Here is a 20,562-nt window from a genome sequence, read left to right as displayed (position 1 = left end):
ACACACACACACACACACACACACACACACACACACACACACACACACACACACACACACACACACACACACACACACACACACACACACACACACACACACCACAGATCAGAATATATTACTTTCTCCCTCTCCCCCCACAGGCAGTTCTGTGGGAATGCAGTCCACTCCAGGGGTGTGATGTGTCGACGTCTGTCCGAAGGCGGGGCGGAGGGGTCAGAGCGAGTGATGGAGGGATCGAGGAGGAGGATGGTGGTGGATGTTCGTCTGGAGAACAGGGGAGAGAACGCCTATGGAGCCCGCCTCAACATCACCTACACTCCTAACCTACGATTCTCTAGTCTCATAGTCAAGGTGACGATTCACAGTACATTGGATTTATAGACCACTATTCCAGGACCAAAGACCATAGTGCAACAATACAGTCCAATAAATGGCAGTACAGTAGACAACAGTACACCAGTACAGCAGACACCAGTACTGCAGTCAACAGTACACCAGGACTGCAGTCAACAGTACACCAGTACTGCAGTCAACAGTACACCAGAACTGCAGACAACAGTACACCAGTACAGCAGACAACAGTCCACCAGTACAGCAGACAACAGTTCCCAGGTACAGCAGACAACAGTACACCAGTACAGCAGACAACAGTACACCAGTACAGCAGACAACAGTCCACAGGTACAGCGGACAACAGTCCACAGGTACAGCAGACAACAGTACACCGGTACAGCAGACAACAGTACACCGGTACAGCAGACAACAGTCCACAGGTACAGCAGACAACAGTACACCAGTACAGCAGACAACAGTACACCAGTACAGCAGACTATAGTACACCAGTACAGCAGACAACAGTACACCAGTACAGCAGACAACAGTACACCGGTACAGCAGACAACAGTCCACCGGTACAGCAGACAACAGTCCACCAGTAGAGCAGACAACAGTACACCAGTACAGCAGACTATAGTACACCAGTACAGCAGACTATAGTACACCAGTACAGCAGACTATAGTACACCAGTACAGCAGACTATAGTACACCAGTACAGCAGACTATAGTACACCAGTACAGCAGACAACAGTCCACCGGTACAGCAGACAACAGTCCACCGGTACAGCAGACAACAGTACACCAGTACAGCAGACAACAGTACACCAGTACAGCAGACAACAGTACACCAGTACAGCAGACAACAGTACACCAGTACAGCAGACTATAGTACACCAGTACAGCAGACGACAGTACACCAGTACAGCAGACAACAGTACACCAGTACAGCAGACTATAGTACACCAGTACAGCAGACAACAGTACACCAGTACAGCAGACAACAGTACACCAGCACAGCAGACTATAGTACACCAGTACAGCAGACAACAGTACACCAGTACAGCAGACTATAGTACACCAGTACAGCAGACTATAGTACACCAGTACAGCAGACTATAGTACACCAGTACAGCAGACTATAGTACACCAGTACAGCAGACTATAGTACACCAGTACAGCAGACTATAGTACACCAGTACAGCAGACTATAGTACACCAGTACAGCAGACAACAGTACACCAGTACAGCAGACTATAGTACACCGGTACAGCAGACTATAGTACACCAGTACAGCAGACTATAGTACACCAGTACAGCAGACTATAGTACACCAGTAGAGCAGACAACAGTACACCAGTAGAGCAGACTATAGTACACCAGTACAGCAGACAACAGTACACCAGCACAGCAGACTATAGTACACCGGTACAGCAGACAACAGTACACCAGTACAGCAGACTATAGTACACCAGCACAGCAGACTATAGTACACCAGTACAGCAGACTATAGTACACCGGTACAGCAGACAACAGTACACCAGTACAGCAGACTATAGTACACCAGCACAGCAGACTATAGTACACCAGTACAGCAGACTATAGTACACCAGTACAGCAGACAACAGTACACCAGTACAGCAGACAACAGTACACCAGCACAGCAGACTATAGTACACCAGTACAGCAGACAACAGTACACCAGTACAGCAGACTATAGTACACCAGTACAGCAGACTATAGTACACCAGTACAGCAGACTATAGTACACCAGTTCTGCAGACTATAGTACACCAGTACAGCAGACTATAGTACACCAGTACAGCAGACTATAGTACACCAGTACAGCAGACAACAGTCCACCAGTACAGCAGACTATGGTACACCAGTACAGCAGACGACAGTACACCAGTACAGCAGACAACAGTACACCAGTACAGCAGACTACAGTACACCGGTACAGCAGACTATAGTACACCAGTACAGCAGACAACAGTACACCAGTACAGCAGACAACAGTACACCAGCACAGGCAGACTATAGTACACCAGTACAGCAGACAACAGTACACGAGTACAGCAGACTATAGTACACCAGCACAGCAGACTATAGTACACCAGTATAGCAGACTGTAGTACACCAGTACAGCAGACTATAGTACACCAGTATAGCAGACTGTAGTACACCAGTACAGCAGACAACAGTCCACCAGTACTGCAGACTATAGTACACCAGTACAGCAGACAACAGTACACCAGTACAGCAGACTATAGTACACCAGTACAGCAGACAACAGTCCACCAGTACAGCAGACAACAGTACACCAGCACAGCAGACTATAGTACACCAGTACAGCAGACAACAGTACACCTGTAAAGCAGACAACAGTCCACCAGTACAGCAGACTATAGTACACCAGTACAGCAGACTATAGTACACCAGTACAGCAGACTATAGTACACCAGTACAGCAGACAACAGTACACCAGTACAGTAGACTATAGTACACCGGTACAGCAGACTATAGTCCACCAGTACAGCAGACTATAGTACACCAGTACAGCAGACGACAGTACACCAGTACAGCAGACAACAGTACACCAGTACAGCAGACTATAGTACACCAGTACAGCAGACAACAGTCCACCAGTACAGCAGACAACAGTACACCAGCACAGCAGACTATAGTACACCAGTACAGCAGACAACAGTACACCTGTAAAGCAGACAACAGTCCACCAGTACAGCAGACTATAGTACACCAGTACAGCAGACTATAGTACACCAGTACAGCAGACTATAGTACACCAGTACAGCAGACAACAGTACACCAGTACAGTAGACTATAGTACACCGGTACAGCAGACTATAGTCCACCAGTACAGCAGACTATAGTACACCAGTACAGCAGACGACAGTACACCAGTACAGCAGACAACAGTACACCAGTACAGCAGACTATAGTACACCAGTACAGCAGACAACAGTACACCAGTACAGCAGACAACAGTACACCAGCACAGCAGACTATAGTACACCAGTACAGCAGACAACAGTACACCAGTACAGCAGACTATAGTACACCAGTACAGCAGACTATAGTACACCAGTACAGCAGACTATAGTACAGCAGTACGTCGTGAGGGAGCTTGTTCCACCATTGGGGTGCCAGAGCAGCGAACAGTTTTGACTGGGCTGAGCGGGAACTGTGCTTCCTCAGAGGTAGGGAGGCGAGCAGGCCAGAGGTGGATGAACGGAGTGCCCTTGTTTGGGTGTAGGGCCTGATCAGAGCCTGAAGGTACGGAGGTGCCGTTCCCCTCACAGCTCCGTAGGCAAGCACCATGGTCTTGTAGCGGATGCGAGCTTCGACTGGAAGCCAGTGGAGAGAGCGGAGGAGCGGGGTGACGTGAGAGAACTTGGGAAGGTTGAACACCAGACGGGCTGCGGCGTTCTGGATGAGTTGTAGGGGTATAATGGCACAGGCAGGGAGCCCAGCCAACAGCGAGTTGCAGTAATCCAGACGGGAGATGACAAGTGCCTGGATTAGGACCTGCGCCGCTTCCTGTGTGAGGCAGGGTCGTACTCTGCGAATGTTGTAGAGCATGAACCTACAGGATCGGGTCACCGCCTTGATGTTGGTGGAGAACGACAGGGTGTTGTCCAGGGTCACGCCAAGGCTCTTAGCACTCTGGGAGGAGGACACAAGAGAGTTGTCAACCGTGATGGCGAGATCATGGAACGGGCAGTCCTTCCCCGGGAGGAAGAGCAGCTCCGTCTTGCCGAGGTTCAGCTTGAGGTGGTGAGCCGTCATCCACACTGATATGTCTGCCAGACATGCAGAGATGCGATTCGCCACCTGGTTGTCAGAAGGGGGAAAGGAGAAGATTAATTGTGTGTCGTCTGCATAGCAATGATATGAGAGACCATGTGAGGATATGACAGAGCCAAGTGACTTGGTGTATAGCGAGAATAGGAGTGGGCCAAGAACAGAGCCCTGGGGGACACCAGTGGTGAGAGCACGTGGTGCGGAGACAGATTCTCGCCACGCCACCTGGTAGGAGCGACCTGTCAGGTAGGACGCAATCCAAGCGTGCGCGGTGCCGGAGATGCCCAGCTCGGAGAGGGTGGAGAGGAGGATCTGATGGTTCACGGTATCAAAGGCAGCAGATAGGTCTAGAAGGATGAGAGCAGAGGAGAGAGAGTTAGCTTTAGCAGTGCGGAGAGCCTCCGTGACACAGAGAAGAGCAGTCTCAGTTGAATGCCCAGTCTTGAAACCTGACTGATTAGGATCAAGAAGGTCATTCTGAGAGAGATAGCAAGAGAGCTGGCCAAGCACGGCGCGTTCAAGAGTTTTGGAGAGAAAGGAAAGAAGGGATACTGGCCTGTAGTTGTTGACATCGGAGGGATCGAGTGTAGGTTTTTTCAGAAGGGGTGCAACTCTCGCTCTCTTGAAGACGGAAGGGACGTAGCCAGCGGTCAAGGATGCGTTGATGAGCGAGGTGAGGTAGGGGAGAAGGTCTCCGGAAATGGTCTGGAGAAGAGAGGAGGGGATAGGGTCAAGTGGGCAGGTTGTTGGGCGGCCGGCCGTCACAAGACGCGAGAGTTCATCTGGAGAGAGAGGGAAGAAAGAGGTCAAAGCACAGGGTAGGGCAGTGTGAGCAGGACCAGCAGTGTCGTTTGACTTAGCAAACGAGGATCGGATGTCGTCAACCTTCTTTTCAAAATGGTTGACGAAGTCATCCGCAGAGAGGGAGGAGGGGGGGGGGGGAGGGGGAGGAGGATTAAGGAGGGAGGAGAAGGTAGCAAAGAGCTTCCTAGGGTTAGAGGCAGATGCTTGGAGTTTAGAGTGGTAGAAAGTGGCTTTAGCAGCAGAGACAGAAGAGGAAAATGTAGAGAGGAGGGAGTGAAAGGATGCCAGGTCCGCAGGGAGGCGAGTTTTCCTCCATTTCCGCTCGGCTGCCCGGAGCCCTGTTCTGTGAGCTCGCAGTGAGTCGTCGAGCCACGGAGCAGGAGGGGAGGACCGAGCCGGCCTGGAGGATAGGGGACAGAGGAAATCAAAGGATGCAGAGAGGGAGGAGAGGAGGGTTGAGGAGGCAGAATCAGGAGATAGGTTGGAGAAGGTTTGAGCAGAGGGAAGAGATGATAGGATGGAAGAGGAGAGAGTAGCGGGAGAGAGAGAGCGAAGGTTGGGACGGCGCAATACCATCCGAGTAGGGGGAGAGTGAGAAGTGTTGGATGAGAGCGAGAGGGAAAAGGATACAAGGTAGTGGTCGGAGACTTGGAGGGGAGTTGCAATGAGATTAGTGGAAGAACAGCATCTAGTAAAGATGAGGTCAAGCGTATTGCCTGCCTTGTGAGTAGGGGGGGAAGGTGAGAGGGTGAGGTCGAAAGAGGAGAGGAGTGGAAAGAAGGAGGCAGAGAGGAATGAGTCGAAGGTAGACGTGGGGAGGTTAAAGTCACCCAGAACTGTGAGAGGTGAGCCATCCTCAGGAAAGGAACTTATCAAGGCGTCAAGCTCATTGATGAACTCTCCAAGGGAACCTGGAGGGCGATAAATGATAAGGATGTTAAGCTTGAAAGGGCTGGTAACTGTGACAGCATGGAATTCAAATGAGGAGATAGACAGATGGGTCAGGGGAGAAAGAGAGAATGTCCACTTGGGAGAGATGAGGATTCCAGTGCCACCACCCCGCTGGCTCGATGCTCTAGGGGTATGCGAGAACACGTAGTCAGACGAGGAGAGAGCAGTAGGAGTAGCAGTGTTATCTGTGGTGATCCATGTTTCCGTCAGCGCCAGGAAGTCTAGGGACTGGAGGGTAGCATAGGCTGAGATGAACTCAGCCTTGTTGGCCGCAGACCGGCAGTTCCAGAGGCTGCCGGAGACCTGGAACTCCACGTGGGTCGTGCGCGCTGGGACCACCAGGTTAGAGCGGCAGCGGCCACGCGGTGTGGAGCGTTTGTATGGCCTGTGCAGAGGAGACTATAGTACACCGGTACAGCAGACAACAGTACACCAGTACAGCAGACTATAGTACACCAGCACAGCAGACTATAGTACACCAGTACAGCAGACTATAGTACACCAGTACAGCAGACAACAGTACACCAGTACAGCAGACTATAGTACACCAGTACAGCAGACAACAGTACACCAGTACAGCAGACAACAGTACACCAGCACAGCAGACTATAGTACACCAGTACAGCAGACAACAGTACACCAGTACAGCAGACTATAGTACACCAGTACAGCAGACTATAGTACACCAGTACAGCAGACTATAGTACACCAGTTCTGCAGACTATAGTACACCAGTTCTGCAGACTATAGTACACCAGTACAGCAGACTATAGTACACCAGTACAGCAGACTATAGTACACCAGTACAGCAGACTATAGTACACCAGTACAGCAGACAACAGTACACCAGTACAGCACACTATAGTACACCAGTACAGCAGACTATAGTACACCAGTACAGCAGACTATAGTACACCGGTACAGCAGACTATAGTACACCGGTACAGCAGACAACAGTACACCAGTACAGCAGACAACAGTCCACCAGTACAGCAGACTATAGTACACGAATACAGCAGACAACAGTACACCAGTACAGCAGACTATAGTACACCGGTACAGCAGACTATAGTACACCAGTACAGCAGACAACAGTACACCAGTACAGCAGACAACAGTACACCAGCGCAGCAGACAACAGTACACCGGTACAGCAGACAACAGTACACCAGTACAGCAGACTATAGTATACCGGTACAGCAGACAACAGTCCACCAGTACAGCAGACTATGGTACACCAGTACAGCAGACGACAGTACACCAGTACAGCAGACAACAGTACACCAGTACAGCAGACTACAGTACACCGGTACAGCAGACTATAGTACACCAGTACAGCAGACAACAGTACACCAGTACAGCAGACAACAGTACACCAGCACAGGCAGACTATAGTACACCAGTACAGCAGACAACAGTACACGAGTACAGCAGACTATAGTACACCAGCACAGCAGACTATAGTACACCAGTACAGCAGACTATAGTACACCAGTACAGCAGACAACAGTACACCAGCACAGCAGACTATAGTACACCAGTACAGCAGACAACAGTACACCAGTACAGCAGACAACAGTACACCAGTACTGCAGACTATAGTACACCAGTACAGCAGACAACAGTACACCAGTACAGCAGACTATAGTACACCAGTACAGCAGACAACAGTACACCAGTACAGCAGACAACAGTACACCAGTACAGCAGACAACAGTTCACAGGTACAGCAGACAACAGAACACCAGTACAGCAGACAACAGTCCACATGTACAGCAGACAACAGTACACCAATACAGCAGAAAAGAGTACACCAGTACAGCAGACAACAGTACACCGGTACAGCAGACAACAGTCCACAGGTACAGCAGACAACAGTCCACAGGTACAGCAGACAACAGTCCACCGGTACAGCAGACTATAGTACACCAGTACAGCAGACAACAGTACACCAGTACAGCAGACTATAGTACACCGGTACAGCAGACTATAGTACACCAGTACAGCAGACTATAGTACACCAGTACAGCAGACTATAGTACACCAGTAGAGCAGACAACAGTACACCAGTAGAGCAGACTATAGTACACCAGTACAGCAGACAACAGTACACCAGCACAGCAGACTATAGTACACCGGTACAGCAGACAACAGTACACCAGTACAGCAGACTATAGTACACCAGCACAGCAGACTATAGTACACCAGTACAGCAGACTATAGTACACCAGTACAGCAGACAACAGTACACCAGTACAGCAGACTATAGTACACCAGTACAGCAGACAGCAGTACACCAGTACAGCAGACAACAGTACACCAGCACAGCAGACAACAGTACACCAGCACAGCAGACAACAGTACACCAGTACAGCTGACAACAGTACACCAGTACAGCAGACTATAGTACACCAGTACAGCAGACAACAGTACACCAGTACAGCAGACTATAGTACACCGGTACAGCAGACTATAGTACACCAGTACAGCAGACTATAGTACACCAGTACAGCAGACTATAGTACACCAGTAGAGCAGACAACAGTACACCAGTAGAGCAGACTATAGTACACCAGTACAGCAGACAACAGTACACCAGCACAGCAGACTATAGTACACCGGTACAGCAGACAACAGTACACCAGTACAGCAGACTATAGTACACCAGCACAGCAGACTATAGTACACCAGTACAGCAGACAACAGTACACCAGTACAGCAGACTATAGTACACCAGTACAGCAGACAACAGTACACCAGTACAGCAGACAACAGTACACCAGTACAGCAGACAACAGTTCACAGGTACAGCAGACAACAGAACACCAGTACAGCAGACAACAGTCCACATGTACAGCAGACAACAGTACACCAATACAGCAGACAAGAGTACACCAGTACAGCAGACAACAGTACACCGGTACAGCAGACAACAGTCCACAGGTACAGCAGACAACAGTCCACAGGTACAGCAGACAACAGTCCACCGGTACAGCAGACTATAGTACACCAGTACAGCAGACAACAGTACACCAGTACAGCAGACTATAGTACACCGGTACAGCAGACTATAGTACACCAGTACAGCAGACTATAGTACACCAGTACAGCAGACTATAGTACACCAGTAGAGCAGACAACAGTACACCAGTAGAGCAGACTATAGTACACCAGTACAGCAGACAACAGTACACCAGCACAGCAGACTATAGTACACCGGTACAGCAGACAACAGTACACCAGTACAGCAGACTATAGTACACCAGCACAGCAGACTATAGTACACCAGTACAGCAGACTATAGTACACCAGTACAGCAGACAACAGTACACCAGTACAGCAGACTATAGTACACCAGTACAGCAGACAACAGTACACCAGTACAGCAGACAACAGTACACCAGCACAGCAGACTATAGTACACCAGTACAGCAGACAACAGTACACCAGTACAGCAGACTATAGTACACCAGTACAGCAGACTATAGTACACCAGTACAGCAGACTATAGTACACCAGTTCTGCAGACTATAGTACACCAGTACAGCAGACTATAGTACACCAGTACAGCAGACTATAGTACACCAGTACAGCAGACTATAGTACACCAGTACAGCAGACTATAGTACACCAGTACAGCAGACAACAGTACACCAGTACAGCACACTATAGTACACCAGTACAGCAGACTATAGTACACCAGTACAGCAGACTATAGTACACCGGTACAGCAGACTATAGTACACCGGTACAGCAGACAACAGTACACCAGTACAGCAGACAACAGTCCACCAGTACAGCAGACTATAGTACACGAATACAGCAGACAACAGTACACCAGTACAGCAGACTATAGTACACCGGTACAGCAGACTATAGTACACCAGTACAGCAGACAACAGTACACCAGTACAGCAGACAACAGTACACCAGCGCAGCAGACAACAGTACACCGGTACAGCAGACAACAGTACACCAGTACAGCAGACTATAGTATACCGGTACAGCAGACAACAGTCCACCAGTACAGCAGACTATGGTACACCAGTACAGCAGACGACAGTACACCAGTACAGCAGACAACAGTACACCAGTACAGCAGACTACAGTACACCGGTACAGCAGACTATAGTACACCAGTACAGCAGACAACAGTACACCAGTACAGCAGACAACAGTACACCAGCACAGGCAGACTATAGTACACCAGTACAGCAGACAACAGTACACGAGTACAGCAGACTATAGTACACCAGCACAGCAGACTATAGTACACCAGTATAGCAGACTGTAGTACACCAGTACAGCAGACAACAGTCCACCAGTACTGCAGACTATAGTACACCAGTACAGCAGACAACAGTACACCAGTACAGCAGACTATAGTACACCAGTACAGCAGACAACAGTCCACCAGTACAGCAGACAACAGTACACCAGCACAGCAGACTATAGTACACCAGTACAGCAGACAACAGTACACCTGTAAAGCAGACAACAGTCCACCAGTACAGCAGACTATAGTACACCAGTACAGCAGACTATAGTACACCAGTACAGCAGACTATAGTACACCAGTACAGCAGACAACAGTACACCAGCACAGCAGACAACAGTACACCAGTACAGCTGACAACAGTACACCAGTACAGCAGACTATAGTACACCAGTACAGCAGACAACAGTACACCAGTACAGCAGACTATAGTACACCGGTACAGCAGACTATAGTACACCAGTACAGCAGACTATAGTACACCAGTACAGCAGACTATAGTACACCAGTAGAGCAGACAACAGTACACCAGTAGAGCAGACTATAGTACACCAGTACAGCAGACAACAGTACACCAGCACAGCAGACTATAGTACACCGGTACAGCAGACAACAGTACACCAGTACAGCAGACTATAGTACACCAGCACAGCAGACTATAGTACACCAGTACAGCAGACTATAGTACACCAGTACAGCAGACAACAGTACACCAGTACAGCAGACTATAGTACACCAGTACAGCAGACAACAGTACACCAGTACAGCAGACAACAGTACACCAGCACAGCAGACTATAGTACACCAGTACAGCAGACAACAGTACACCAGTACAGCAGACTATAGTACACCAGTACAGCAGACTATAGTACACCAGTACAGCAGACTATAGTACACCAGTTCTGCAGACTATAGTACACCAGTACAGCAGACTATAGTACACCAGTACAGCAGACTATAGTACACCAGTACAGCAGACTATAGTACACCAGTACAGCAGACTATAGTACACCAGTACAGCAGACAACAGTACACCAGTACAGCACACTATAGTACACCAGTACAGCAGACTATAGTACACCAGTACAGCAGACTATAGTACACCGGTACAGCAGACTATAGTACACCGGTACAGCAGACAACAGTACACCAGTACAGCAGACAACAGTCCACCAGTACAGCAGACTATAGTACACGAATACAGCAGACAACAGTACACCAGTACAGCAGACTATAGTACACCGGTACAGCAGACTATAGTACACCAGTACAGCAGACAACAGTACACCAGTACAGCAGACAACAGTACACCAGCGCAGCAGACAACAGTACACCGGTACAGCAGACAACAGTACACCAGTACAGCAGACTATAGTATACCGGTACAGCAGACAACAGTCCACCAGTACAGCAGACTATGGTACACCAGTACAGCAGACGACAGTACACCAGTACAGCAGACAACAGTACACCAGTACAGCAGACTACAGTACACCAGTACAGCAGACTATAGTACACCAGTACAGCAGACAACAGTACACCAGTACAGCAGACTATAGTACACCGGTACAGCAGACTATAGTACACCAGTACAGCAGACTATAGTACACCAGTACAGCAGACTATAGTACACCAGTAGAGCAGACAACAGTACACCAGTAGAGCAGACTATAGTACACCAGTACAGCAGACAACAGTACACCAGCACAGCAGACTATAGTACACCGGTACAGCAGACAACAGTACACCAGTACAGCAGACTATAGTACACCAGCACAGCAGACTATAGTACACCAGTACAGCAGACTATAGTACACCAGTACAGCAGACAACAGTACACCAGTACAGCAGACTATAGTACACCAGTACAGCAGACAACAGTACACCAGTACAGCAGACAACAGTACACCAGCACAGCAGACTATAGTACACCAGTACAGCAGACAACAGTACACCAGTACAGCAGACTATAGTACACCAGTACAGCAGACTATAGTACACCAGTACAGCAGACTATAGTACACCAGTTCTGCAGACTATAGTACACCAGTACAGCAGACTATAGTACACCAGTACAGCAGACTATAGTACACCAGTACAGCAGACTATAGTACACCAGTACAGCAGACTATAGTACACCAGTACAGCAGACAACAGTACACCAGTACAGCACACTATAGTACACCAGTACAGCAGACTATAGTACACCAGTACAGCAGACTATAGTACACCGGTACAGCAGACTATAGTACACCGGTACAGCAGACAACAGTACACCAGTACAGCAGACAACAGTCCACCAGTACAGCAGACTATAGTACACGAATACAGCAGACAACAGTACACCAGTACAGCAGACTATAGTACACCGGTACAGCAGACTATAGTACACCAGTACAGCAGACAACAGTACACCAGTACAGCAGACAACAGTACACCAGCGCAGCAGACAACAGTACACCGGTACAGCAGACAACAGTACACCAGCACAGCAGACTATAGTACACCAGTACAGCAGACAACAGTACACCAGTACAGCAGACTATAGTACACCAGTACAGCAGACTATAGTACACCAGTACAGCAGACTATAGTACACCAGTTCTGCAGACTATAGTACACCAGTTCTGCAGACTATAGTACACCAGTACAGCAGACTATAGTACACCAGTACAGCAGACTATAGTACACCAGTACAGCAGACTATAGTACACCAGTACAGCAGACAACAGTACACCAGTACAGCACACTATAGTACACCAGTACAGCAGACTATAGTACACCAGTACAGCAGACTATAGTACACCGGTACAGCAGACTATAGTACACCGGTACAGCAGACAACAGTACACCAGTACAGCAGACAACAGTCCACCAGTACAGCAGACTATAGTACACGAATACAGCAGACAACAGTACACCAGTACAGCAGACTATAGTACACCGGTACAGCAGACTATAGTACACCAGTACAGCAGACAACAGTACACCAGTACAGCAGACAACAGTACACCAGCGCAGCAGACAACAGTACACCGGTACAGCAGACAACAGTACACCAGTACAGCAGACTATAGTATACCGGTACAGCAGACAACAGTCCACCAGTACAGCAGACTATGGTACACCAGTACAGCAGACGACAGTACACCAGTACAGCAGACTACAGTACACCGGTACAGCAGACTATAGTACACCAGTACAGCAGACAACAGTACACCAGTACAGCAGACAACAGTACACCAGCACAGGCAGACTATAGTACACCAGTACAGCAGACAACAGTACACGAGTACAGCAGACTATAGTACACCAGCACAGCAGACTATAGTACACCAGTACAGCAGACTATAGTACACCAGTACAGCAGACAACAGTACACCAGCACAGCAGACTATAGTACACCAGTACAGCAGACAACAGTACACCAGTACAGCAGACAACAGTACACCAGTACTGCAGACTATAGTACACCAGTACAGCAGACAACAGTACACCAGTACAGCAGACTATAGTACACCAGTACAGCAGACTATAGTACACCAGTACAGCAGACTATAGTACACCAGTACAGCAGACAACAGTCCACCAGTACTGCAGACTATAGTACACCAGTACAGCAGACAACAGTACACCAGTACAGCAGACTATGGTACACCAGTACAGCAGACGACAGTACACCAGTACAGCAGACAACAGTACACCAGTACAGCAGACTACAGTACACCGGTACAGCAGACTATAGTACACCAGTACAGCAGACAACAGTACACCAGTACAGCAGACAACAGTACACCAGCACAGGCAGACTATAGTACACCGGTACAGCAGACAACAGTACACGAGTACAGCAGACTATAGTACACCAGCACAGCAGACTATAGTACACCAGTATAGCATACTGTAGTACACCAGTACAGCAGACAACAGTACACCAGTACAGCAGACTATAGTACACCAGTACAGCAGACAGCAGTACACCAGTACAGCAGACAACAGTACACCAGCACAGCAGACAACAGTACACCAGCACAGCAGACAACAGTACACCAGTACAGCTGACAACAGTACACCAGTACAGCAGACTATAGTACACCAGTACAGCAGACAACAGTACACCAGTACAGCAGACTATAGTACACCGGTACAGCAGACTATAGTACACCAGTACAGCAGACTATAGTACACCAGTACAGCAGACTATAGTACACCAGTAGAGCAGACAACAGTACACCAGTAGAGCAGACTATAGTACACCAGTACAGCAGACAACAGTACACCAGCACAGCAGACTATAGTACACCGGTACAGCAGACAACAGTACACCAGTACAGCAGACTATAGTACACCAGCACAGCAGACTATAGTACACCAGTACAGCAGACTATAGTACACCAGTACAGCAGACAACAGTACACCAGCACAGCAGACTATAGTACACCAGTACAGCAGACAACAGTACACCAGTACAGCAGACAACAGTACACCAGTACTGCAGACTATAGTACACCAGTACAGCAGACAACAGTACACCAGTACAGCAGACTATAGTACACCAGTACAGCAGACAACAGTACACCAGTACAGCAGACAACAGTACACCAGTACAGCAGACAACAGTTCACAGGTACAGCAGACAACAGAACACCAGTACAGCAGACAACAGTCCACATGTACAGCAGACAACAGTACACCAATACAGCAGACAAGAGTACACCAGTACAGCAGACAACAGTACACCGGTACAGCAGACAACAGTCCACAGGTACAGCAGACAACAGTCCACAGGTACAGCAGACAACAGTCCACCGGTACAGCAGACTATAGTACACCAGTACAGCAGACAACAGTACACCAGTACAGCAGACTATAGTACACCGGTACAGCAGACTATAGTACACCAGTACAGCAGACTATAGTACACCAGTACAGCAGACTATAGTACACCAGTAGAGCAGACAACAGTACACCAGTAGAGCAGACTATAGTACACCAGTACAGCAGACAACAGTACACCAGCACAGCAGACTATAGTACACCGGTACAGCAGACAACAGTACACCAGTACAGCAGACTATAGTACACCAGCACAGCAGACTATAGTACACCAGTACAGCAGACTATAGTACACCAGTACAGCAGACAACAGTACACCAGTACAGCAGACTATAGTACACCAGTACAGCAGACAACAGTACACCAGTACAGCAGACAACAGTACACCAGCACAGCAGACTATAGTACACCAGTACAGCAGACAACAGTACACCAGTACAGCAGACTATAGTACACCAGTACAGCAGACTATAGTACACCAGTACAGCAGACTATAGTACACCAGTTCTGCAGACTATAGTACACCAGTACAGCAGACTATAGTACACCAGTACAGCAGACTATAGTACACCAGTACAGCAGACTATAGTACACCAGTACAGCAGACTATAGTACACCAGTACAGCAGACAACAGTACACCAGTACAGCACACTATAGTACACCAGTACAGCAGACTATAGTACACCAGTACAGCAGACTATAGTACACCGGTACAGCAGACTATAGTACACCGGTACAGCAGACAACAGTACACCAGTACAGCAGACAACAGTCCACCAGTACAGCAGACTATAGTACACGAATACAGCAGACAACAGTACACCAGTACAGCAGACTATAGTACACCGGTACAGCAGACTATAGTACACCAGTACAGCAGACAACAGTACACCAGTACAGCAGACAACAGTACACCAGCGCAGCAGACAACAGTACACCGGTACAGCAGACAACAGTACACCAGTACAGCAGACTATAGTATACCGGTACAGCAGACAACAGTCCACCAGTACAGCAGACTATGGTACACCAGTACAGCAGACGACAGTACACCAGTACAGCAGACAACAGTACACCAGTACAGCAGACTACAGTACACCGGTACAGCAGACTATAGTACACCAGTACAGCAGACAACAGTACACCAGTACAGCAGACAACAGTACACCAGCACAGGCAGACTATAGTACACCAGTACAGCAGACAACAGTACACGAGTACAGCAGACTATAGTACACCAGCACAGCAGACTATAGTACACCAGTATAGCAGACTGTAGTACACCAGTACAGCAGACAACAGTCCACCAGTACTGCAGACTATAGTACACCAGTACAGCAGACAACAGTACACCAGTACAGCAGACTATAGTACACCAGTACAGCAGACAACAGTCCACCAGTACAGCAGACAACAGTACACCAGCACAGCAGACTATAGTACACCAGTACAGCAGACAACAGTACACCTGTAAAGCAGACAACAGTCCACCAGTACAGCAGACTATAGTACACCAGTACAGCAGACTATAGTACACCAGTACAGCAGACTATAGTACACCAGTACAGCAGACAACAGTACACCAGCACAGCAGACAACAGTACACCAGTACAGCTGACAACAGTACACCAGTACAGCAGACTATAGTACACCAGTACAGCAGACAACAGTACACCAGTACAGCAGACAACGGTACACCAGTACAGCAGACTATAGTACACCAGTACAGCAGACTACAGTACACCAGTAGAGCAGACAACAGTACACCAGTAGAGCAGACTATAGTACACCAGTACAGCAGACAACAGTACACCAGCACAGCAGACTATAGTACACCGGTACAGCAGACTATAGTACACCAGTACAGCAGACTATAGTACACCAGTACAGCAGACTATAGTACACCAGTACAGCAGACTATAGTACACCAGTACAGCAGACAACAGTACACCAGTACAGCAGACTATAGTACACCAGTACAGCAGACAACAGTACACCAGTACAGCAGACAACAGTACACCAGCACAGCAGACTATAGTACACCAGTACAGCAGACAACAGTACACCAGTACAGCAGACTATAGTACACCAGTACAGCAGACTATAGTACACCAGTACAGCAGACTATAGTACACCAGTACAGCAGACTATAGTACACCAGTACAGCAGACTATAGTACACCAGTACAGCAGACTATAGTACACCAGTACAGCAGACAACAGTACACCAGTACAGCAGACTATAGTACACCAGTACAGCAGACAACAGTACACCAGCACAGCAGACTATAGTACACCGGTACAGCAGACTACAGTACACCAGTACAGCAGACTATAGTACACCGGTACAGCAGACTATAGTACACCGGTACAGCAGACTACAGTACACCAGTACAGCAGACAACAGTCCACCAGTACAGCAGACTATAGTACACGAGTACAGCAGACAACAGTACACCAGTACAGCAGACTACAGTACACCGGCACAGCAGACTATAGTACACCAGTACAGCAGACAACAGTACACCAGTACAGCAGACTACAGTACACCAGCGCAGCAGACTACAGTACACCGGTACAGCAGACTACAGTACACCAGTTCTGCAGACTATAGTACACCGGTACAGCAGACTACAGTCCACCAGTACAGCAGACTATGGTACACCAGTACAGCAGACTACAGTACACCAGTACAGCAGACAACAGTACACCAGTACAGCAGACAACAGTACACCAGTACAGCAGACTATAGTACACCAGTACAGCAGACAACAGTACACCAGTACAGCAGACTATAGTACACCGGTACAGCAGACTATAGTACACCAGTACAGCAGACTATAGTACACCAGTACAGCAGACTATAGTACACCAGTAGAGCAGACAACAGTACACCAGTAGAGCAGACTATAGTACACCAGTACAGCAGACAACAGTACACCAGCACAGCAGACTATAGTACACCGGTACAGCAGACAACAGTACACCAGTACAGCAGACTATAGTACACCAGCACAGCAGACTATAGTACACCAGTACAGCAGACTATAGTACACCAGTACAGCAGACAACAGTACACCAGTACAGCAGACTATAGTACACCAGTACAGCAGACAACAGTACACCAGTACAGCAGACAACAGTACACCAGCACAGCAGACTATAGTACACCAGTACAGCAGACAACAGTACACCAGTACAGCAGACTATAGTACACCAGTACAGCAGACTATAGTACACCAGTACAGCAGACTATAGTACACCAGTTCTGCAGACTATAGTACACCAGTACAGCAGACTATAGTACACCAGTACAGCAGACTATAGTACACCAGTACAGCAGACTATAGTACACCAGTACAGCAGACTATAGTACACCAGTACAGCAGACAACAGTACACCAGTACAGCACACTATAGTACACCAGTACAGCAGACTATAGTACACCAGTACAGCAGACTATAGTACACCGGTACAGCAGACTATAGTACACCGGTACAGCAGACAACAGTACACCAGTACAGCAGACAACAGTCCACCAGTACAGCAGACTATAGTACACGAATACAGCAGACAACAGTACACCAGTACAGCAGACTATAGTACACCGGTACAGCAGACTATAGTACACCAGTACAGCAGACAACAGTACACCAGTACAGCAGACAACAGTACACCAGCGCAGCAGACAACAGTACACCGGTACAGCAGACAACAGTACACCAGTACAGCAGACTATAGTATACCGGTACAGCAGACAACAGTCCACCAGTACAGCAGACTATGGTACACCAGTACAGCAGACGACAGTACACCAGTACAGCAGACAACAGTACACCAGTACAGCAGACTACAGTACACCGGTACAGCAGACTATAGTACACCAGTACAGCAGACAACAGTACACCAGTACAGCAGACAACAGTACACCAGCACAGGCAGACTATAGTACACCAGTACAGCAGACAACAGTACACGAGTACAGCAGACTATAGTACACCAGCACAGCATACTATAGTACACCAGTATAGCAGACTGTAGTACACCAGTACAGCAGACAACAGTACACCAGTACAGCAGACTATAGTACACCAGTACAGCAGACAACAGTACACCAGTACAGCAGACAACAGTACACCAGCACAGCAGACAACAGTACACCAGCACAGCAGACAACAGTACACCAGTACAGCTGACAACAGTACACCAGTACAGCAGACTATAGTACACCAGTACAGCAGACAACAGTACACCAGTACAGCAGACTATAGTACACCGGTACAGCAGACTATAGTACACCAGTACAGCAGACTATAGTACACCAGTACAGCAGACTATAGTACACCAGTAGAGCAGACAACAGTACACCAGTAGAGCAGACTATAGTACACCAGTACAGCAGACAACAGTACACCAGCACAGCAGACTATAGTACACCGGTACAGCAGACAACAGTACACCAGTACAGCAGACTATAGTACACCAGCACAGCAGACTATAGTACACCAGTACAGCAGACTATAGTACACCAGTACAGCAGACAACAGTACACCAGCACAGCAGACTATAGTACACCAGTACAGCAGACAACAGTACACCAGTACAGCAGACAACAGTACACCAGTACTGCAGACTATAGTACACCAGTACAGCAGACAACAGTACACCAGTACAGCAGACTATAGTACACCAGTACAGCAGACAACAGTACACCAGTACAGCAGACAACAGTACACCAGTACAGCAGACAACAGTTCACCAGGTACAGCAGACAACAGTTCACCAGTACAGCAGACAACAGTCCACATGTACAGCAGACAACAGTACACCAGTACAGCAGACAAGAGTACACCAGTACAGCAGACAACAGTACACCGGTACAGCAGACAACAGTCCACAGGTACAGCAGACAACAGTCCACAGGTACAGCAGACAACAGTCCACCGGTACAGCAGACAACAGTCCACCGGTACAGCAGACAACAGTCCACCGGTAGAGCAGACAACAGTACACCAGTACAGCAGACTATAGTACACCAGTACAGCAGACTATAGTACACCAGTACAGCAGACTATAGTACAACAGTACAGCAGACTATAGTACACCGGTACAGCAGACTATAGTACACCGGTACAGCGAGACAACAGTCCACCGGTACAGCAGACAACAGTCCACCAGTACAGCAGACTATAGTACACCAGTACAGCAGACTACAGTACACCAGTACAGCAGACAAGAGTACACCAGTACAGCAGACAACAGTACACCAGTACAGCAGACTATAGTACACCAGTACAGCAGACAACAGTACACCAGTACAGCAGACAACAGTACACCAGTACAGCAGACTACAGTCCACCAGTACTGCAGACAACAGTCCACCAGTACAGCAGACTATAGTACACCAGTACAGCAGACAACAGTACAGCAGTACAGCAGACTACAGTACACCGGTACAGCAGACTACAGTACACCAGTACATGCAGACAACAGTACAGCAGACATCAGTACACCAGTACAGCAGACTATAGTA

The 20,562-nt window shown here is 48.2% G+C and overlaps 1 protein-coding gene across 1 annotated transcript in view; it reads left to right on the top strand.

Annotated features, from left to right (window-relative positions):
- LOC106591088 (integrin alpha-11) overlaps window positions 1-20,562 on the top strand; it is a 215,535-nt gene that overhangs the window by 130,318 nt on the left and 64,655 nt on the right. The window contains exon 19 of the mRNA XM_082957948.1: window positions 144-354. Within this exon, the coding sequence (XP_082814074.1) occupies window positions 144-354 (211 nt within the window). The remainder of the gene's footprint in view (window positions 1-143; window positions 355-20,562) is intronic.

This window comes from Salmo salar, chromosome 11 (assembly GCF_965601325.2).
Source record: "Salmo salar chromosome 11, fSalSal1, whole genome shotgun sequence".
In the NCBI taxonomy this organism is placed as follows: domain Eukaryota; kingdom Metazoa; phylum Chordata; class Actinopteri; order Salmoniformes; family Salmonidae; genus Salmo; species Salmo salar.
Note: the sequence above shows the minus strand (reverse complement) of the source record. Positions and strands in the feature narration are given on the sequence as shown.